Raw genomic sequence first — 22,875 nt, 5'->3', positions numbered from 1 at the left:
TTTTTAATTTTTTGAGGCACCTCCATACTGTTTTCCATAGTAGTTGTACTAGTTTACAATCCTGCAAACAGTGCACAAGGGTTTTTCTTTACATCTTCACCAATATTTCTTATTTGTTAACTTCTTGAAAATAGCCATTCTGACAGGTATGATATAAATCTTATTTTGATTTTGATTTGCATCTCCCTGGTAATTAGTGATGCTGACTGCCTTTTCATATGTTTGTTGGCCATCTGTATGTCTTCTTTGGAGCAATGTCTATACAAGTACTCTGCCCATTTTTATTTTTATTTTTGATGTTGTATGAGTTTTTTGTTTATTTTGGATGGAAACTCCTTATTGGATGGTTCATTTGGAAGTACATCTTTCACTTGGTAGGCTGACTACCTAGTTGTTGATAGTTTTCGCTGTGCAAAAGCTTCTTATTTTGTGTAGTCCCATGTGTTAATTTTTGCTTTTGTTGCCCTTCCCTGAGGAGAGAAATCCAATAAATATTGCTTTGATCATACTGTCTATGCTTTCCTCTAGGAATTTTATGGTTTCAGGTCTTACATTAAGTCTTTAATCCATTTTGAGTTTATTTTTGTGCATGATATTAGAATGCAGTCCAGTTGGATTCTTTTGCATGAAGCTGTCTACTTTTCCCAGCATCATTTATTAAAGAGACTGTCTACTCCCCATTGCCTTCTTTGTTGGAGATTAATTGACCATTTAAGTTTTATTTATTTCTGTACTCTCTATTTAGTTACATTGACCCATGTATTTTTTTTTTTTTTTGGTACTGATACCAGACTATTTTGATTACTGTAGCTTTGTAATATAATTTAAAGTCAGGGAACATGATACCTCCCTCTTTGTTCTCCTTTCTTAAGATTGTTTTGGCTATTTGGAGTGTTTCCAGACAAATTTTAGAATTATTTGTTCTAGTTCTGTGAAAAGTGTCATGGGTATTTTGATAGGGATTGCATTGAATCTATAGATTACCTTAGGATTTATCATCATTTTAACCATATTAATTCTTCCAACCCATGAGCATAGTATTCTTTCCATTTGCTTTTGTTGTCTTTAGTTTCTTTCATCCATGTCTTATAGCTTTCAAAGTACAAGTTTTTTGCCTCTTTGGTTGTATTTATCCTGAGGTATTTTATTCTTTTGGATGAAATTGTAAATGTGATCAATTTCTCTTTCTGATAGTTTGTTATTAGTGTATAGAAACACAGCATGTTTCTGAATATTACATTTTTATCCTAGATCTTTACTGAGTTTATGTATTAAATTAATTCTGATAGTTTTGGGTAGCATTATTAGGATTTTCTATATATGGTCATGTCCTCTGCAAACATTGACAGTTTTACTTCTTCTTTTCCAATTTAGATTCCTTTTATTTATTTTTCTTCCCTGTTTGCTGTGGGTAGAACTTCCAAAACTATGTTGGATAAAAGTGGCAAGAGTGGACATCATTGTCTTGTTCCTGATTTTAGAAGAAATGCTCTCAGCTTTTCACCATTGAGTATGATAACTGTGGGCTTGTCATATATGGCCTTATTATATTGAGGTAGGTTCACAATATATATATTGTGCTCACTTTCTAGAGAGTTTTTTTTTATCATAAATGGATATTGAATTTTATCAATAGCTTTTTGTGCATCTATTGATATGATCATATCATTTTTATTCTTCAGTGTGTTAAAGTGGTATATCTCATTGATTGGTTTGTGGATTATTAAATCATCTTTAATCATATGTCTCTAGGATAAAGTCCACTTGATATGGTATATGATTTTTTTGGTGCCTTGTTGATTTCAGTGTACTAATATTTTGAGAGTTTTTGCACCTGTGTTCATCAGTGGTACTGGCCTGTAGTTTTATTTTGGGGTGGTGTTTTTGCCTGTTTTGGTAGGGTGATGCTGATCTTACAGCATGCACTCCAAAGTGTTCCTTTGTCTTCAGTTTTTGGCATAGTTTGAGTTGGTGTTAACTCTTTAAATGTTTGCTAGAGTATCACCTATTGGTCCTGGATTTTTCTCTGTTGGTAATTTTCACAATTATTGGTTCAGTTTCATTACTGGTAACCAGTCTTCATATTTTATGTGTCTTCCTGATTGTCTTTGGAGATTTTATATTGCTTGGAATACATCTATTTTAAATTGCCCAATTTGTTGATGTATATTTGTTCACAGTAATCTCTAATGATCTTTTGTATTTTTGTGGTTTCATCTGTAATTTCTCAATTGTTTATTTGGGCCCTGTCTTATGAATCTGGCTAAAGATTTATTAATATTATGTATCTTTTCAAAGAACCAGCTCTTTCACTGATCTTTTCTGGTTTTTAGTCTTTATTTTATTTATTTTTGCTCTGATATTAATTATTTCTTTCCTTCTACTAACTTTAGGTTTGGTTTATTTTAATTTTTCCATTTCCTTTGGGTATAAGGTTAGATTGCTTTGAGATTTTTCTTATTTCCTGAGGTAGGCTTGTATGACTGTAAACTTTCCTCTTAGAACTGCTGTTGCTGTGTTCCATAGACTTTGGATTATTGTGTCATGTTTGGATTGTGTTTCATTTTAATTTGTCTCCAGATTTTTATTTCCTTTTGATTTCTTCAGTGTCCTGTTGGTTGTTCAGTGGCATATTGTTTGGGCTGCATGTGTTTGTGCTTTTTCATTTTTTTTCTTGTTGATTTTTCTTCTCATACCACTGATATGATTTCTGTCATCTCAAATTTATTCAGATTTGTTTTGTGGCAACATATCCTAGAGAGTGTTCTTTGTGCACTTGAATGTGTATTCTGCTGCTTTTTACTTGTGTTCTGATTGAAGCCAGGTCTCCTGTGTTACAGGCAGATTCTTCACCATCTGAGCTACCAGGGAAGCCCATATTCTATATATACATAGAAAATTTATCTAGTCAAATGTGTTATTTAAGGCTAATTTCCTTACTGATATTTTTCCTGGATGACCTGTCCATAGATATAAATGGGGTGTTAAAAGTCCCCTACTATTATTGTAATCCTGTTGGCTTAATTTATTCAGGTACTCCTGTGTTGGGCTTCCCAGGTGGCACTAGTGGTAAAGAAGCCTCCTGCCAGTGCAGCAGACATTAGAGACGCACATTCAATCCCTGGGTTGGGAAGATCCCTTGGAGAAGGGCATGGCAACCCACTCCAGTATTCTTACCTGGAGAATCCCATGAACAAAGGAGACTGGTGGGCTGCAGTGCGTAAGATCACACTGAGTCAAACACGACTGAAGTGACTTAGCATGCATGCATGCATGTTGGGTGTGTATACATTTACAATTGTTATATTTTCTTGGATTGATCCCTTGATCGTTAGGTAATGCCCATCTTTGTCTCTTGATAACATCTTTGTTTTAAAGTCTGTCCTGTCTGATATACATCTGCCACCCCAGCTTTCTTTTCATTTGCATTTATGTGGAATATTTTTCTATCTTTTCACTTTTAGTCTGGGTGTATCTTTAGGTCTGGACTAAGTCTCTTGTAGGTAGCAAATGTGTGTGCTTTAGTTGCTTTAGTTGTGTCTGATTCTGTATGACCCTGTGGACTGTAGACTTCTTGGCTCTTCTGTCCATGGGGATTCTCCAGGCCAGAATACTGGAGTGGGTTGCTGTGCCCTCCTCCAGGGGATCTTCCTGACCCAGGAATTGGACCTGCGTCTCCTATGTCTCCTTCATTGGCAGGCGGGTTCTTTACCACTAGCATCACCTGGGAGACATACAGATAGGTTTTATTTTTTTAATCCACTCAGCCATTCTGTCTTTTGATTGGAGCAGTCTGTTTATTTTCATTTAAACTATTGATGTACATGTAGTTCTTGCCATTTTGTTAATTGTTCTCTGGTCTTTTTTATGGTTCTCTTTTGTTCCTTTTTCTTTAACATTCCTATTAAAAATGTCATGTAATTTAGTTAATTTTAAAAGATTTATTTATTTGTTTGTTTTTGGCTGTGGTGGGTCTTTTCTGCTGTGTGTACTTTTCTCTTGTTGCAGCGAGTGAGGTCTGCTCTTAATTGCTGTGAGAGGTCTTCTCATTGCAGTGGTTTCTCTTGTTGCAGGGCACGGGCTTTAGGCATGCAGGCTTCAGGGGTTGTGGCAAGTGGGCTGAGCAGTTGTGGCTCATATGGGGTGGTTTTATAGCATATGAGGTCTCTTCCTGGCCCAGAGATCAAACCCATGTCTCCTTCACTGGCAGGCAGGCTCTTTACCACTAAGCCACCAGGGAATCCCTGATGATTCTCTTTTGTTGTTACCCTAAGGTTCATGTATAACAACCTGTGCGTGTATGTACGTGATTATTTTAAATTGAAGATCTCTGCAGTTCTAATGCATTGTGACAGCCCTGCATTTTTACTTCTACCTCCCTTTATTTAATGTTTTTTATGTCATATTTTACATCTTTTTGTTTGTATATCCCTTAACTATTTATTGTAGCTATAAATGATTTTACTATTTTTGCCTTTTTACCTTCCTTCTAGCCTTTAAGTTGCTTATCTACTAATTTTACTATTTGTTTGCCTTTACATGTGAGAATTTTCATTTCCCAATTTTCATGTTTCTGTTTGGGTCTTTCTTTTTCACTTAGAGAAATTCCTTGAATTCATTCCTTATAAAGCTGGTTTGGTGGTACTAAACTCTCTTAGCTTTTGCTCATCTGGAAAACTCTTCTCCTCTTTCCCTTCAAATCTGAATGAGAGCCTTGCAGGTAGAACATGTGTGGTGTAGATTTTATTGTTTCATCAGTTGGAATATCACGGCACTCCTCCTGGTCTGCTAAGTTCCTGCTGAAGAGTCAGCTGACAGTCTGGGGTGTTCTCTTGCTGCTTTTTAAGATTTTGTTTTTATCTTTAATTCTTGCCATTTTAATTACAATTGCTGTGGTGTGGACCTCTTTAAGTTCCTCTTGTTTGGGATTCTTTGCTTCCTCTCACTGAATGTTTATTTCCTTCCCTAGGTTAAGGAAGTTCACCTGTTGTTTCTTCAAGTAACTTCTCTGCCCTTTTCTGTCTTTTTCCGGTACCCCTATAATATGAATGTTAGTATGCTTGATGTTGTCCCAGAGGTCTCTTAAACTACTCTCATTTTTTTCAAATTCTTTTTTTTTTTTTCCTGTTCACCTTGGATGATTTCCACTACTCCGTCTTCCACATTGTTATTACACTTCTCTGTATCATCTAAAATACTTTTCCTTCCAGTTTCTTTTTTCTGAGTGTTTTATCTTCATGTCTGTTTGGTTTATTTTTATATTTTCTAAGTCTCTTAAAATTCTCACTGTGTTCATCTAATTCTTCTCCCACATTCATGGAGCATCTTAATGATCATTAATGAGAACTCTTTATCAGGTAGGTTGCCCGCCTCCATTTCTTTTAGTTCTTTTCTGAAGTTTTGTCTTATTCCTTTATGTAGAGCATATTTTGCTCTCTCCTCATTTTGCCCAATTTTCTGTATTTCTCAGGCAAGTTGGTTATATTTCTGGATCTTGGAGAAGTAACCTTATATATTGACATCCTGTAGGGCCCAGTAGCTTGCTCCCCTCCTATTTCAGAGGTATATGTTCTTGGGGTGCCCCCATATGGACTGTGTGGCTCCTTCTCTTGTGGTGGGGAGAGGACTGTGGGCACTTTGGTAGGCAGATTCCTGGTTCCTGGCCTGGCTGGCTGCAAGATGTGCCCTGCATAGTGGCTGTAGTCGGGCTGGAGGTTGGGGTCGGCTTCCCCTGAGGCTGTCTGCATAACCCTGATTGGGGCACAGGGCTGCTGCCAGCTTGCTGGTGTGCAGGTAAGCCCCTGGAGCTAACAGTCTGTAGGGTGGATCCCAAAATGGCATTGCCAGTAGCAGGGTCCTTGTGGTAGAATGATATCCCCAGAATGGTTGCCACCAGCACTGGTGCCCTCAGGGTGATCTCTTGCCTCTTGGGAGCCTCTCTAAGATCAGTATATAGGTCTAGCCCAGGCTTCTTTCAAACTACTGCTTCTGTCCTGGGTCTCAGAGTGTATGAGATTTTGCACATCCCTGAAACAGCTGAGTCTGTTTCCTACAGCCCTCTTGCTCTCCTGCACTCAGGCCCTTCTGGCCTTCAAAACCAGATGTTGTAGTGGCTTGTCTTCTTGGTGTAGGATTCCTGGGCTGGGGACCCTGATATGGGGCTCGGAACCCTTGCTCTTTGGGGAGAACCTCTGTAATTGTGATTATACTCTTGTTTGTGGGTTGCTCATTCAGGTGAGTTAGATCTTGAGTAGGTCTTGTCATTTTGTCCCTTCTAGCTTCTCATTGTGGTTCCTTCTCTATTTCTTTCTGTGGGAGATATCTGCTAGTCTTCAGGTCATTTTCATTTATAGTTGCTCTGTGAATAGTTGTAATTTGGTGTGTCTGTAGGAGCTGGTGAGCTCCAGGTCTTCCTACTCTGCCAACCGGGCCACATCCTCCCTTAACTTCATTCTTAAGAAAGCAAAATCTAAATATCTAGTATAGTACTGTTCAAGAAAATGAAGTTACTATCTTTTCCAAAAATGAGCTTATAATCTTAGATTATTGATAGAACAAATGCTTGTAAATACATAGTTTACAAATGCATATCTGTTCATATTTTAGAAATTTAAATATTTCCTATGCCCAGCATTCTGCTAGATACTTCAAGGGGTAATAAACAATATTAGCCCACTTCTTGTACCAATAAGTTATTAATATCATTGGAGAAATGAGTTATACACACTTTTTTGCTTTTTGTCAAAGGATGGTTTATTAGAATGGTCAAGGTGCAAGCATTGAACAATCCAAGCAGACTAACAGCGTGGCATGTATTAATAGATGTGCACACTTTAAATATATAATAGTTTGTGGAAGATCTGTTCAGAGCAGTAATACAGATAGTGAGGACTGTGATGGACAGCATTGAGGGATGAGGATCTGACATTTCCTGAAATGTAATGAGTACAAAGGGTTTATACACACAAAAAAACTGCAGAGGCAATGTGGAGAGAATAGGCTTAGTGTTTTGAGAGTAGTGAGGACTCTGGAGACCACCTCACTTTTCAACCTGTTACATTCTTGTTGCTCCTGAACTGAGTTAAACAGTCAAGAATGTAAGAAAAGGGACTTCCCTGGTGGCCCAGTGGTTAAGATCTGCCTGCCAGTTCAGGGAACACGGGTTTGATCCTTGGTCTGGAAAGATTCTCTGTGCTGCATTGATGCCTCAGCGCCACAGCTCCCGAGCCCACACTCAGGGCTCATGTGTTGCAACTGCTGAGCCCATGCACTGTAACTGCTGCAGCCCACTCACCTAGAGCCTGTGCTCTGCAACAAGAGGAGCCACGACAACGAGAAGCCCGTTGCAACGAAGACCCAGCTCAGCCAAAATAAATAATAAAATTAAGTAATTGTAAAAAAGACAAATGTAGGAAAGACAGTAGAGGGGTTGTGAACCATATTGGGCAAGTGATTTGGGGATGGTGCCTTTAACTGAGGCTGATTAGAAAAGTCAGAGAGGGACTAGTCACATTTTTATGTCCTGATTTCAGTTCAATGACCATCTTATTTATTATTCCTCGAGACTTTTCCAAACAGAATTTCTAGGTTTGTAAAAGGAGTATTTGATCTGCATTGTGTTGCCCTAATTTAGGAGTTCCCTAGTGAAGTGCCTTCCTTCAAGCCCTTGTCAGAATTACTGAATCTGGGATCATTAGTCTCTTCTTCAGTTTTGGCCTCAGTTTTCCCTTTTGGAAAATGGGGATAATAATATAATTCCTAGGATTCTTATAAAGATTATATGAGATCATGTATGTTTGTCCTTTATTTGGCACATAGAAAATGTTCAATTTATATTGGCAGTAATTTTCATGGTTATCATTGTTAGTTTTTACCCTCAATTCCTAAAGGTCATTGTATTGTAAGGGTAAAAGATTGAAAATGTCTTAAAGTAGACTTCTTTTTATAAACATTTTATTTCCCAGTTACAAAATGTAATGATTAATTTAAAATTACAAGAAGAGTTAGTTTCCTTTCCCTTCAAAAGATGACACTTTTTTTTTTTTTTGCAGACAGGGAGTCTGCAAACTCCCTGAGCTGTTGACATCCTGCTTCACATTCCAGGATGTCTGGCTCTAAGTGAGTGTTCACACCGTCATGGTTATCCGGGCCATCAAGATCTTTTTTGTATAGCTCTTCTGTGTATTCTTCCCACCTCTTCTTAATATCTTCTGCTTCTGTTAGGTCCATACTGTTTTTGTTCTTTATTGTGTTTACCTTTTCATGAAATGTTCTCTTGGTTGGTATTTCTAATTTTCTTAAAGAGATCTCTAGTCTTTCCCATTCTTTTGTTTTCATCTATTTCTTTGCATTTTTTGCTTAAAAAGGCTTTCTTATCTCTCCTTGCTAGTCTCTGGAACTCTTTGTTCCATTATCCTCTGCCATTTCTCAGACAACTTCATAATTCCATCTTCAGGAAACTTTTTATCTTTTTGAGCAAAGAACTGTTCCAGGTGCCTTTTACCATCTTCCAGGGAATTGAAATTTCTCTAATTAAGAAAATTTTGTAAAGACTAAAATAAATGGACATCTGAAGGTGCAATATCTGGTGAATATGGCCGATGAATCAGAAATTCTCAGCCAGCTGTAACAGGTTTTGCCTGATCATCAAAGAAACACACGCTTATGTATTATTATCCTGATGGAAGATTATGCATTTTCTGTTGACTAATTCCAAATGCTTTTCTTCAAGTGTTGCTTTCACTTCATCTAGTTGGGAACATTACTTGTTGGAATTAATCATTTGGTTTTCTCCAAGGAGCTCATAATAGAGGATTCTTTTCCTATTGTACCATATATGCAGCATCACCTTCTTTGGATGAACATTGGCCTTTGGTGTGGTTAGTAGTGGTTCATTTCTCTTGCCCTATGATCTCTTCCATTCCACATTATTGTACAGTATCCACTTTTTGTCACTCACCACATTTTCTTTTAAAATTGGAATGTTTTTGTTAACATTTCAGTAGAGAATTGCAGGTGGAAATATTGCCAAGAAGGTTTTATTTCCACTTAATTATGTGGGACCCAGACATCAAAAACAAATTTTCAAGAAATCTGGAAACCATTGTGTTGTTTCTCTAACAGGAAAGGGATGATGGCATTGTTTTCATACTTCTTTTATCTTTGATGCTGAAAGCTTGGCTTCTCTGTACAGCAGTGTCAAATCAAATGTCAGAGACAGAGTTTGGGTAAAGTAGAGAAGAATTGCTTTATTGCTTTGCCAGCAAAGGATGACATGGTGGCCTCATGCCAGCAAAACCATGTGTCCCTTCTTGGGAAAAAGAGAAGTTCTGTAATAATTGTTCAAAGAGGGCATTATCAGACATCAAAAAATTAATGTAATGAAGCTGGTCCAAATGGTTTTCACTGCTTAGGTTGGATAGTTTTGAGTATATTGGTTATCTCTCATGTGATGTATCAGTCTGTGGACATTCTGATGGGTTGGTGGTGAGATAAGTAGGAGTCAGCATCATCAAACTTCAGGTTCAACTGGTCTGGGATCTACATGCTTTTGGGCAGCATACCATCATTAATCATCTACTTCTCCCACCTGGAGGGAATTTCAATATCTGCAAAATAGTTCAAAAATATTGTTGTGTGTATCCTTTGATGTGGAAACAGGACCTTGTCCCAAGGCTGCTTTTGACTGTTTCACCTCCCTTCCATAATTAACAACTGCTTGCATCTGCCCATTGGAACTCAGGGAAAGTCATGGAGGCTGAATAAAGTCATGGAGGCTGTTTCTATAATGAAAGAAATGGGGGGACAAAAAAGGCCTTGTGACCAGGAGCCCCACAGGACCCTGCACGGTATCAAAACTTGATGAATGTAGAACTAAACCTTTTTGGCAAGGTGTCCCCTAGTGCTCAACATTATTTTTAGACTGTCTCATTTTTAACTGAGTTTTCTTTCACCGTTGCTTATGTCTTCCTACTCTTGGGCCATTATATGTCCATGCATGTTGTCCAGGCCTGCTTCTAACTCTTCATGAGTCCCCTGGGTTTAGAAGCAATCCCTTCTCTTTTCTGCTTCTCCATTTCTCTCCATAAAAGAGGATCTTATTTATGATCCCTGAATGCTTAACTAGTTCAGTGGGTAGTAGGAAGGGGGTCTTGTACTAAGTATTTAATGGAGTGATGTAGAAGACATCTGGTTTTCATAATAAATTGTTGTTGTTCAGCCCCAGTCGTGTCCAGCTCTTTATGACACCATGGACTGCAGCATGCCAGGCTTCCCTGTCCTTCACCATCTCCCAGAGCTTGCTTAAACTCATGTCCATCGAGTCGGTGATGCCATCCAACCATCTCATCCTCTGTTGTCCCCTTCTTCTGCCTTCAATCTTTCCCAGCATCAGGGTCTTTTCTAATAAGTTGGCTGTTTGCATCAGGTGGGCTTCCCTGGTGGCTCAGACGGTAAAAGCGTCTGCCTGCAATGCGGGAGACCCGGGTTCAATCCCTGGGTCGGGAAGATCCCCTGGAGAAGGAAATGACAACCCACTTCAGTACTCTTGCCTGGAAAATCCCATGGACGGAGAGCCTGGTGGACTGCAGTCCATGGGGTCACAAAGAGACACGACTGAGCGACTTCACTTCACTTCACTTCACTTCACTTCACTTGCATCAGGTGGCTAGTGTATTGGAACTTCAGCTTCAGCATCCAGTGAATTAACTTCCAGTGTCTCTCTTGCTGTCTTGCATACAGGGTTATCATTACCATCTTTCTAAATTCCATATATATGTGTTAGTATACTGTATTGGTGTTTTTCTTTCTGGCTTACTTCACTCTGTATAATAGGCTCCAGTTTCATCCACCTCATCAGAACTGATTCACATGTACTGAATCATATGCGTGGATTTATCTCTGGGCTTTCTATTTCGTTCCATTGATCTATATTTCTGTCTATGTGCCGGTACCACACTGTCTTGATGACTGTGGCTTTGTAGTAGAGACTGAAGTCAGGCAGGTTGATTCCTCCAGTTCCATTCTTCTTTCTCAGGATTGCTTTGGCTGTTCGAGGTTTTTTGTATTTCCATACAAATTGTGAAATTATTTGTTCTAGTTCTCTGAAAAATACCATTGGTAGGTTGATAGGGATTGCATTGAATCTATAGATTGCTTTGGGTAGAATACTCATTTTCACTATATTGATTCTTCCAATCCATGAGCACGGTATATTTGTCCATCTATTTGTGTCCTCTTTGATTTCTTTCATCAGTGTTTTATAGTTTTCTATATATAGGTCTTTTGTTTCTTTAGGTAGATTTATTCCTAAGTATTTTATTCTTTTCGTTGCAATGGTGAATGGTATTGTTTCCTTAACTTCTCTTTCTGTTTTCTCATTGTTAGTGTATAGGAATGCAAGTGATTTCTGAGTGTTAATTTTATATCCTGCAACTTTACTATATTCGTTGATTAGCTCTAGTAATTTTCTGGTGGAGTCTTTAGGGTTTTCTATGTAGAGGATCATGTCATCTGCAAACAGTGAGAGTTTTACTTCTTTTCCTATCTGGATTCCTTTTATTTCTTTTTCTGCTGTGATTGCTGTGGCCAAAACTTCCAAAACTATATTGAATAGTAGTGGTGAGAGTGGGCACCCTTATCTTGTTCCTGACTTTAGGGGAAATGCTTTCAATTTTTCACCATTGGGGACAATGTTTGTTGAGGGTTTGTCATATATAGCTTTTATTATATTGAGGTATGTTCCTTCTATTCTTGCTTTCTGGAGGGTTTTTAATCATAAATGGATGTTGAATTCTATCAAAGGCTTTTTCTGCATCTATTGAGATAATCATATGCTTTTTATCTTTCAATTTGTTAATGTGGTGTATTACATTGATTGATTTGAATATTGAAGAATCCTTGCATCCCTGGGATAAAGCCCACTTGGTCATGATGTATGATCTTTTTAATATGTTGTTGGATTCTGTTTGCTAGAATTTTGTTAATGATTTTTGCATCTATGTTCATCAGTGATATTGGCCTATAGTTTTCTTTTATTGTGGCATCTTTGTCAGGCTTTGGTATTAAGGTGATGGTGGCCTCATAGAATGAGTTTGGAAGTTTACCTTCCTCTGCAATTTTCTGGTAGAGTTTGAGTAGGATAGGTGTTAGTTCTTCTCTAAATTTTTGGTAGAATTGAGCTGTGAAGCCATCTGGTCCTGGGCTTTTGTTTGTTGGAAGATTTCTGATTATAGTTTGAATTTCTGTGTTTGTGATGGGTCTGTTGAGATTTTCTGTTTCTTCCTGGTTCAATTTTGGAAAGTTGTACTTTTCTAAGAATTTGCCCATTTCTTCCAAGTTGTCCATTTTATTTGCATATAGATGCTGATAATAGTCTCTTATGATCCTTTGTATTTCAGTGTTGTCTGTTGTCATGTCTCCATTTTCATTTCTAATTTTGTTGATTTGATTTTTCTCTCTTTTTTTCTTGATTAGTCTGGCTAATGGTTTGTCAATTTTATTAACCTTCTCAAAGAACCAGCTTTTGGTTTTGTTAATTTTTGCTATGGTCTCTTTTGCTTTTTTTACATTTATTTCTGCTATAATTTTTAAGATTTCTTTCGTTCTGCTAACCTTGGGGTTCATAATTTCTTCCTTTTCAAGTTGCTTTAGGTGTAGAGTTAGGTTATTTATTTGGCTTTTTTCTCGTTTCTTGCGGTATGCCTGTATTGCTATGAACCTTCCCCTTAGCACTGCTTTTACAGTGTCTCATAGGTTTTGGGTTGTTGTGTTTTCATTTTCATTCGTTTTTATGCATATTTTGATTTCTTCTGTGATTTGTTGGTTGTTCAGCAGCATGTTGTTCAGCATTCATATGTTGGGATTTTTAATAGTTTTCCCCCTATAATTGACATCTAATCGTACTGCATTGTGGTCAGAAAAGATGCTTGGAATGATTTCAATTTTTTTGAATTTACCAAGGCTAGATTTATGGCTAGATTTATGGTATGTGATCTATCTTGGAGAAGGTTCCATGTGTGCTTGAGAAAAAGGTGAAATTCATTGTTTTGGGGTGCAATGTCCCATATATATCAATTAGGTCTAACTGGTCTATTGTATCATTTAAAGTTTGTGTTTCCTTGTTAATTTTTTGTTTAGTCGATCTGTCCATATGTGTGAGTGGAGTATTAAAATCTCCTACTATTATTGTGTTATTGTTAATTTCCCCTTTCATACTTATTAGCATTTGTCTTACATATTGTGGTGTTCCTATGTTAGGTGCATATATATTTATGATTGTTATATCTTCTTCTTGGATTGATCATTTGATCATTAGGTAGTGTCCATCTTTATCTCTTTTCACAGTCTTTGTTTTAAAGTCTATTTTATCTGTTATGAGTATTGCTACTCCTGCTTTCTTTTGGTCTCTTTTTGCATGAAATATCATTTTTCAGCCCTTCACTTTCACTCTGTATGTGTCACTTGTTTTGAGGTGGGTGTCTCGTAGACAACATATATAGGGGTCTTGTTTTTGTATCCATTCAGCCAGTCTTTGTCTTTTGGTTGGGGCATTCAATCCATTTACATTTAAGGTAATTATTGATAAGTATGATCCTGTTGCCATTTTGTTTATTGTTCTGGGTTCAAGTTTATACATCCTTTCTGTGTTTCCTGTCTAGAGAAGATCCTTTAGCATTTGTTGAAGAGCTGGTTTGGTGGTGCTGAATTCTCTCAGCTTTTGCTTGTCTGTAAAGCTTTTGATTCCTTCTTTGTATTTGAATGAGATCCTTGCTGGGTACAGTAATCTGGGTTGTAGGTTATTTTCTTTCATCACTTTAAGTATATCCTGCCATTCCCTTCTGGGTTGAAGAGTTCCTATTGAAAGATCAGCTGTTATCCTTATGGGAATCCCCTTGTGTGTTATTTGTTGTTTTTCCCTTGCTGCTTTTAATATTTGTTGTTTGTGTTTGATCTTTGTTAATTTGATTAATATGTGTCTTGGGGTGTTTCACCTTGGGTTTATCCTGTTTGGGACTCTCTGAGTTTCTTGAACTTGGGTCATTATTTCCTTCCCCATTTTAGGGAAGTTTTCAACTAGTATCTCCTCAAGTATTTTCTCATGGTCTTTGTTTTTGTCCTCTTCTGGGACTCCTATGATTCGAATGTTGGGGTGTTTTACATTGTCTCAGAATTCTCTGAGGTTGTCCTCATTTCTTTTAATTCTTTTTTTCTTTTTCCTCTCTGTGTTATTTATTTCTACCATTCTATCTTCTACCTCACTTATCCTATCTTCTGCCTCCATTATTCTACTGTTGGTTCCCTGCAGAGTGTTTTTGATCTCATTTATTGCATTATTCATTATATATTGAGTGTTTTTTATTTCTTTTAGGTCTTTGTTAAACCTTTCTTGCATCTTCTTGATCCTTGTCTCCAGGCTCTTCATCTGTAACTCCAATTTGCTTTCAAGATTTTGGATCATTTTCATTATCATTATTTGGAATTCTTTATCTGGTAGATTCCCTATCTCTTCCTCTTTTGTTTGTTTTTTTTTTTTTTTTGGCATTTATCCTTTTCCTTTACCTGCTGGGTATTTCTCTGCCTTTTCATCTTGTTTATATTGCCATGTTTGGGGTGGCCTTTCTGTGGTCTGGCAGTCTGTGGTTCCTCTTTATTGTGGAGGTTCCTCACTGTGGGTGGGGTTGGACGGGTGGTTTGTCAAGGTTTTCTGGTTAGGGAAGCTTGTATCGGTGTTCTGGTGGGTGGAGCTGGATTTCTTCTCTCTGGAGTGCAATGAAGTGTCCAGTAATAAGTTTTGAGATGTCAGTGGGTTTGGTGTGACTTTGGTCAGCCTGTATATTGAGGCTCAGGGTTATGTTCCTGTGTTGCTGGAGAATTTGCATGGTATGTCTTGCTCTGGAACTTGTTGGATCTTGGGTGGTGCTTGATTTCAGTATAGATATGGAGGCGTTTGATGAGCTCCTATCGTTTAATGTTCCCTGGAGTCAGGAGTTCTCTGGTGTTCTCAGGATTTGGACTAAAGCCTCCTGCCTCTGGTTTTCAGTCTTATTCTTAGAGTAACCTCAAGACTTCTCCATCTATACAGCACCGATGATACAACATCTTGGTTAAAGATGAAAAGTTTCTCCGCAGTGAGGGACACCCGGAGAGGTACACAGAGTTACATAGAAGAGAAGAAGGAAGAGGGAGTTAGAGGTGACCAGGAGGAACAGAGTGGGTATCAAAAGGGAGAGAGCAAGCTAGCCAGTAATCGCTTCCCTATGTGCTCGCCACAGTCTGGACCCCTCAGAGATGTTCACGGGGTTACACAGAGAGGAGAAGAGGGAGGAAGGAGACAGAGGTGGCCGGGAGGATAAAAGGGGGAATCAGAAGGGGAGAGACAGGTCCAGCCAGTAATCAGTTCCCTAAGTGTTCTCCACAGCCCGGAACACACAAAGAGATTCACCGAGTTGGGCAGAGAGGAAAAGGGGGTGGGGGTAGATAGAGGCGACCTGGTGAAGAAAAAGGAGCGTCAAAAGGGGTAGAGAGCAATCAGGCTAGTGATCCTGCTCCCGAGTGAAAATGGGTACTGAAGGTTGGGTTCTTAAAGGTACAAAGTTGATAACAAATACCAAAAAGCAAAGATTAAAAATCTTGAGTAGAGGTTAAATTCCCAAAAATACAATATTTAAGAAAAAAAAAAAGAAAGAAAATCAAATCAACAAACAAAAAAACAAACAAAAAGCAAAAAAAAAATAAAGTCACAGAAATTATAAAATATGTATATATGAACTTTGTTTTAAAAATAGGGCCTTTTTTTTTTTGCAAGGTAATAGTAGGTTATAAAAATGAAAATTAAAGGAGTAATGGGGACTTAAAAAATAAAAAAACTAAAAGTAAAAAATTAAAAAAGTTTTTTTTAATTTTTTTTTTTTTAATTTAAAAAATGATAGTAGTAAAAATATATCTGAGACTTTCTCTGGAGCTGTTGCAGACAGTGTGGGGTCAGTTCATCTTCAGATAGTTCCTTGGTCCGGCTTGTACTTCTCAAGGTCTATAGGCCCCTTCCTATGTAGTTGGTGCTAATTCCAGGGTTTTAATCTGTTGCACCTGTCACTTCCAAAGCGGTTCCCTCTGTTTATTTTAGCTTCTGTCTGCTGGTCTCTTCTGTGTCTAATTTCCGCCCTGCCACAAGGGGTGCGGTGGTGGTCACTATTTTTTTGTTTTAGGCTCGCTTGGTCAGTTGTGCTTTGGAGAGGGAGGAACACTGGGAACAACTGTCACTGGCGAGTGCTCACACGGGGGTTGCCCCCGCTCACGGCGTGTGTGCTCTCCCCGTCTACACTGCTCAGACTCTAGGTTGCTCTGCCGGGAACTGTCTGATGCAGGCCCTGGTTTACATGCACTTCCCAGGTCTAAGCTGCTCAGGTTCAGGGTCTCGGGTACTCCACAAAGGCACAGACTTGGTTGGGCCTGCGTTTTGCGCCCGGCCCAGGCCCAAGCAGCTCAGGTGACCAGGTGCTTGTCACGCGTATTTGCCCCCAGTTGGAGGCTGCGGCTTACCCCCTCCCCCGTTCCAGCCGCTGGTTTTCTGGGTGTACAATGGGCGCGCCTTCTTAGGTGTGCTGTGTGTCTATTCTGGGGAGCTGGTCTCTGGCTGCAACCCTCTGGTGGATGTCGATTGTCCAGAATCCCAAGAAGTGTTGGTTAGCAGAGAACTCTGCTTGCAGTTTGGTATCGGGTGCCTCTCTGGGGCCGATTGCCCCCTTCCGGCTCTTGCTGTCCTCCCCTGCCTGTCTCGGGCGGGGGATGGGCTGGTCTGCTGCTGGCAAACTCTGCTCAGTCCTTTGTTCTGTGAGTGGGCCTGGCGGTGTCTTAGGTTAGGGCTTTTCATGTGATCGCAGGATAGCTATCCCACAGTCTGGGTTGCTATCTCAAGCTAGATCCCTCAGATTGCCCTCAGGGCATTCAGGCCTGGTCCTTACCCTAAGCAATGCAGCACGCTCCTCCCTGTCCCCCCCTCCCCCGCACCTTGCTAGTGGGGGATGTGAGCGTCTGGGCTGCTGCTCCACTGGGAGTTGCTGTTAGGCAGGTAATCTGTGGGTTTTAATTATTTATTTATTTTTCCTTCTGGTTATTTTGCCCTCTGAGATTCCAAGGCTTGCCACAGACCCGCCAGAGTGTGTTTCCTGGTGTTTGGAAACTTCTCTCTTTTTTAAGACTCCCTTCCCAGGACGGATCTCTGTCCCTACCTCTTTTGTCTCTCTTTTTTCTTTTGTATTTTGTCCTACCTCCTTTTGAAGACAATGGGCTGCCTTTCTGGGTGCCTAATGTCCTCTGCCAGCAATCAGAAGTTGTTCTGTGGAATTTGCTCGGCATTCAAATGTTCTTTCGATGAATTTGTGGGGGAGAAAGTGGTCTCCCTGTCCTATTCCTCCACCATCTTAGGACCGCCTCCTCCTTTCCCAATTTTGAGCCATTCTGTTGTTCCTTGTCTGGTTCTAACTATATTTTCTTGACCTGCATACAGGAGGTCAAGTAAGGAGGCAGGTAAGGTGGTCTGGTATTCCCATATCTTTAAGAATTTTCCACAGTTGTGATCCACACAGTCAAAGGCTTTAGCATAGTGGTTATAAATGGTGGTATGGAAATTACCTGAGGATTAAGTTGCTACATATGACAAGCAGGAATGGATTTTGGGCTAGAAGGCCCTTTGACAGTTGCTTTGGTTGACTCACCTCTTTAAAATCCCTCTTTTGTCTTGCATTTCCTTGGCATTTTGTGTAATTTGTGTTCTGATTATTTCCTGCCTGAGAGGTGTGTCCTTCCTGAGGGCAGGGGCAGGCCCTGGAGTGCTTGTAAATGAGTGCTATGAACCTGGCGGTTAGCCTCATGGGGTAACACTGTGTTCTAGTCATGAGTTGAAATTCAAAAGGGAAAGAAACTGCTTTAAAGCATTGTCAACTAAAAAAATGCACACATTAGAAGTGTGCATTATGTTTTATTCATTGGACTTTTGGAGGACTTTTGGAGCCCAGGGGGTAGCCTCTCAGCTCTTTCTGAGGGAATGATCTGAAGAAATAAGCGAGGAGCCAGGGTATGGAGGAGTTTTTGCAAAAATAAAAAATAAAAAAAGCAGATAGTCAGAACATCTAAAGATGAAAAACCTGACAAGTCAATTTAGTGCTTTTCTGTGTATGGGAAGATACACAAATCTGGGCTCATTTAAATCATTCCTTTATTATATATTAGTTTGCCTGGTTTTTTTTTTCCCCCCATTCTGAATTCCCTCATGGTGTACAGTCTGGGGTGGCCTGCAGTGACTGATGGCTGCAACATCCTTTGTTGACTGATATGGCAGATGACATTCTTTATCCACAGCATGGACCAAAAAACGGCATGGACAGCATCAGACCGTGAATCTATAATGCCACAGGTGTTAAGAGTTCACGCAGTTGGACATGTGGCATGTTCATCACCGTGATGTAATTTTCAGGTATAAGTGGGTAACAGAGGTACTTTGTATGGTTTGTTCAGGTAAGCTTTTACGGGAGGTAAGGGAATATTGTAGGCTTGCTGAAGGGGCTGACCGTTTTGCCTGCTGAATACAGTGCGTGGCTGGCCATCTGCCTGGCCTTGGTCTTCCTGCTGGGTGTCTGGTGCAGTGTCAACATTGCTCCTTATATTTTAGGTGAGATGAGTGAGAGCCGAGCAAAGAGAGTCCGCATCAAGGAGGTGGACGGCTGGACCCTGAGGATGCTGATCGACTACGTTTACACAGCAGAGATTCAGGTGACAGAAGAGAATGTACAGGTAAGGGCGACAGCTCGTACCATGTGGTTCTCTACACGTGCCAGTTTTCTAATGCAAAAGAGCATACCTGTGCACAGATACTTTGTATTGTGAAATGGAGTGTCTCCTGCCATATCAGTAAACAAAGTGCCACAGCTCTCTGAGATTCTGGCTCTCCACTGTGAATTTCTAAGCAATGCTGGCAAGCAGCAGCCCTGAATTCCTGAGCCATGCTGACAAGTGGCCCCACTCCCTGCAAAAGGAACTTAAGGATGTCACAGCTATCAGCAATTACAGCCCTCCTGTGTGAGCCAGAAGGCCCCAAGGGAATTCAAGAGAGGAAAAGATCTCTGTAAATATGCTGTATGCTGACCCCAGTTAGCCGAGATGCATATGAAAGGCATGACTTCAATAATCCCAGATGCTTGCACCTTCCCTACATAGAAGAATGCTAAATTCCTTAACTTGGTATCTGATTTTTCTTACTTACCAATAATCTTTGATGTTCAGACTGCCTGCCCACTTTGTGGCAAACTTATAGGTAGCCTGACTGTCTCCCTCCTGCCTCCTAGGAGCAGTCTCTCAGGGCTACTGAGACGCTGCCTCCTGTACTCCAAGTCCTAAATATTCCCACTAAATAAAAGAACTCTGCTTTGAGGTTGGGACTGTATTTTTTAGTCAACAGTACCAAAGTAACAGAATTTGTTGTTATAACTATATTTTTAAGAGACATTTAGAATGATTATAGCTTTTTAATAATATTTCTGATTTCATTATCTTTCTTAAAGTTCTAAGACACAAAGTCTTTAGTTCTCTGAATGATGCTTGTTCTTTTATGAAAACATGACATATTCATTTATAAGTACTGGTCAGTGCTGCCCACTTTTTCCATTGTTTCCTGGAAGGTTAAGTCTGTAAAGGGTGTTTCTGATGCCCAAGAGCCTTTACTTCTTTGACTATTTCAGCGTCCTCTGTTAGTGATTCTAGAGTTCAGCTAAAATTTGACATTCCATCTCTCTTACTTTCTATAAAGAGTGAATGTTTTATATGTATGGTGCACATGTTTAATACAGGTGTGTGTGGAGTAGAAAGTAAAAGTCCCTGTTTAAAACTATACTTCTCTTTGTACTTACCCATCCCACACTCTGTTCCCTGAAGGGTAGACTCTGTTTGCTATTAATCTTTAAGACTGTTTTCTCTGCAGTTACACACACACACATACACAAGTTTCTTGACAAAAGTATATTTTTATTATACCTGCTGTTCTGTAACTTGCTTTTTCACTGAGCAAAGTGTCTTGAAATTCTTTGTATGTCAATACATATGGGTCCACCTCATTTCTTCTGTGGGCTCTCCCATGTGTTAGTTAGCATATGTGATTTTTCACCTTTACAAAAAATGTTGCAGTGAATGAGCATTTTTATATTTGCATTAAATTTCATGGGATAGATTCTTCAACATATACTTGCTGGATCAAAAGGTACATGCATATTTTAATTTCTGATAGATGTGCCAGACTGCCATCTAAAAGTTTGTATTTATTTATACTCCTTCCAATAGATTAGCTGTGTTTTGAGGATAGCAAAAAGAACTAGGGCTAACTTCTTAAGAAATAATCTGTATAAATTCTACTTGCACAAATAGGAAATCTTCTGTTCCTTGTAATTATGGCATATGAAATATGCCACAGAATATTTGAGTTGGGAGACTGAAATCTTTGCACTTTAACTTGTTAGGACATGCTGTTATTAAATTTTATATATTGGCAGTGGTGAGGCCTCCTGGTGATCCTTGCTAGATAGTCTCAATAAACCTCTGCTTGGAAGTCTCATTCATAAGGTAAAGCATTTGAAAAGCCTTGGTTGATCCTGAAGTCATATATAAAGGTGTGAATCAGATGCTCTGTGAACATTTTTTTAAACATGGAGGAAATGTTTGGTATATGTTATCTCATTCTGATCTTTTCTGTACCAGTAATGCTATTTGCTGGATTCTGGGGCATTATTTCAACAAGAACCCTGATCTTGGGTTTCTTTTGTCCCTTCTTTTTATTAGTTTTAGTGCAGAGTCTCCTTGTGTCCCGTATCTGGCCTTCAGTAAATGAGCTACTGATTGGTTTCTTTGATTCACATAATGTGTCACCTGGGTAAAATTACAAAAGGTGGTTTAGGCCTAGAAGACTGGACTGTGTGAATTCAGCCCTGAATGCTGTTTGTAGTAATTCTTGCAGTAAAGACATTGGCCTGTGAGGAACTGGGAATACCTTCCACGTTTCTTTTAATAGCTGTCATGTTCCAGTCCTGAAATGTTAGTCATCACACCTCTCAGAAAACCTTTTGTCCTGCTAATTTCCCTTTGTATGTATTGCTGACTCTTACAGGAATACATTCAAAGAGTTGTATTTGGTTGTATTGTTTTGTTGTTTTTTGGAAGAGGTATGTAGGGGTATCTTGGTATATGAAGCCTTATTTTATGCTCCATTGAAGAATACTTATTTTGGAAAAGTCAGTTTGGAAATAAAATTGGTTACAATAAGCTACCTTTTCCATAACAAGTATTTTTTAAAATAAAGTACAAAGTAAGGGCTTAACTCTTAAGATATGCTAAACTACTGTTTCCTCTATTTTGTGTATGTTTGTCTGTGTGCACTTTGGAGATCTTTCTTCTAAATGCTTTTCACCTTAAGGAAAGAAACAATTCTGGGGAGGTATATGGTGTTCTTATTAATGTGAAGCTGAAGTTTTCAATAGTCCTAACTAGAAGTCCTGCTCTGAGTATATCTGCCTTGAACGTGCTGGCAATGGGGATAGAACTTTCTGTAATTAAACGGTTTATTGTTGTGGATAGATTTTCTCATGAGACCTAGAATCATATCTTTTGTCAGGTAGGTAGGTAAACTTCCTTTTGTACATTTCTCTTTAATAATAAAGTATAGTCTTAGGATAGCAGGTATCTTAGTATTCTACTTTGGGATTGCATGTTTTATATAGAATCATACATAGTGCCATAGAATGCTGAGCAACTGACTCTTCACAGCTGTCTTTATAGAGTCTGCTGGTGACAGAGCAGGACCATAAGCCTGATTTCCCTGATTCCTAGTTAAGGGTCACTTTTGTGATACCATACAGTCTCCTTATTATGCAAATTTAAAATATAGAAAAAAACTGTTTGAAGTGAAGGTTATGTTAACTTTGAGTTGGAATAAGGGAATTAAGTAGTTTGAAAAGTTAATTCTAAAGGAGGAATAAATGTCACTTTATTATATAAGTATTAATAATAGGGTTTTACATTTTGACTGTTTAAGGTTTCCTGATTTTTTTTTTTTTTTTGGTATTGCTGTTGGTTTTTGTTTAGGTTTTCAAATTTTGATTTTGACTTTGAGTAGTTGCGTTTAATTGCTTTAATAATTTGAGTCAAGTGAATTTTTTTAAGAGAAATAAAAGGAGAATATTTTACCATGACCACACTTTAAATTGAACTTCTATTTGCTGTTGTTGCTGTTGAATAATTTAAATTACTTGTGTCTAGTGTATCAAATCAAATTTTATGAACTTTATAAATCTGGGAACAGAGAAAATAAAGCCAAAGGCTACTATAAAAGTAGTCTTTTAAACTTTTTTGGGGTCATGGAATCTTTGAGAAGCTGATGAAAAACTGTGAACTTTTTCCCAAGTAAAGTGCACTAAAGCATATATGCACAGAGTTTTGCATACATGTTCAGAGAATTCTTGTACTTTGTCTCCCCTTACCTCCCCCACTGAAAATACTTGACTCTGTGTACGTGTGTGTGTGTGTGTGTGTGTGTGTGTGTGTGTATGAAGGGTTTTTACATGGGTTTATTTTCAGTTGTATGCTAGGCATTTTACATATGCCTTTGTTGATATTCATCAGCATAGTAAATAGGTATTACTCCATTTTTCAAATGAGGAAGCTCAGGAGGGTTAAGTAATTAGTTCAGCATCACACAATAACTATTAAGTTGTCGTTAACTACTAGTGTTACTTAAAAAGTTTGTGAATTTAAAAATAAAAGCACATTTATAACTCAAAAAAATTTTTTAGTATCCCCCAAATTATTGAAGGTTTTGTATTCTTCATTTGATGTGTT

The 22,875-nt window shown here is 38.7% G+C and overlaps 1 protein-coding gene across 2 annotated transcripts in view; it reads left to right on the top strand.

Moving 5' to 3' along the window:
• The window catches only part of KLHL2 (kelch like family member 2), a 158,535-nt gene that overhangs the window by 34,670 nt on the left and 100,990 nt on the right, over positions 1–22,875 (top strand). The window contains exon 4 of one of the 2 annotated variants that reach the window (XM_061142560.1): positions 18,668–18,789. The exons of the other annotated variant lie outside the window; for it this stretch is intronic. Within the exon in view, the coding sequence (XP_060998543.1) occupies positions 18,668–18,789 (122 nt within the window). The remainder of the gene's footprint in view (positions 1–18,667; positions 18,790–22,875) is intronic. 2 annotated transcript variants of the gene reach the window in all.

Source organism: Dama dama, chromosome 5, assembly GCF_033118175.1.
Source record: "Dama dama isolate Ldn47 chromosome 5, ASM3311817v1, whole genome shotgun sequence".
In the NCBI taxonomy this organism is placed as follows: domain Eukaryota; kingdom Metazoa; phylum Chordata; class Mammalia; order Artiodactyla; family Cervidae; genus Dama; species Dama dama.
The sequence above is the reverse complement of the archived record's forward strand: the minus strand, read 5'-3'. Positions and strand labels throughout refer to the sequence as shown.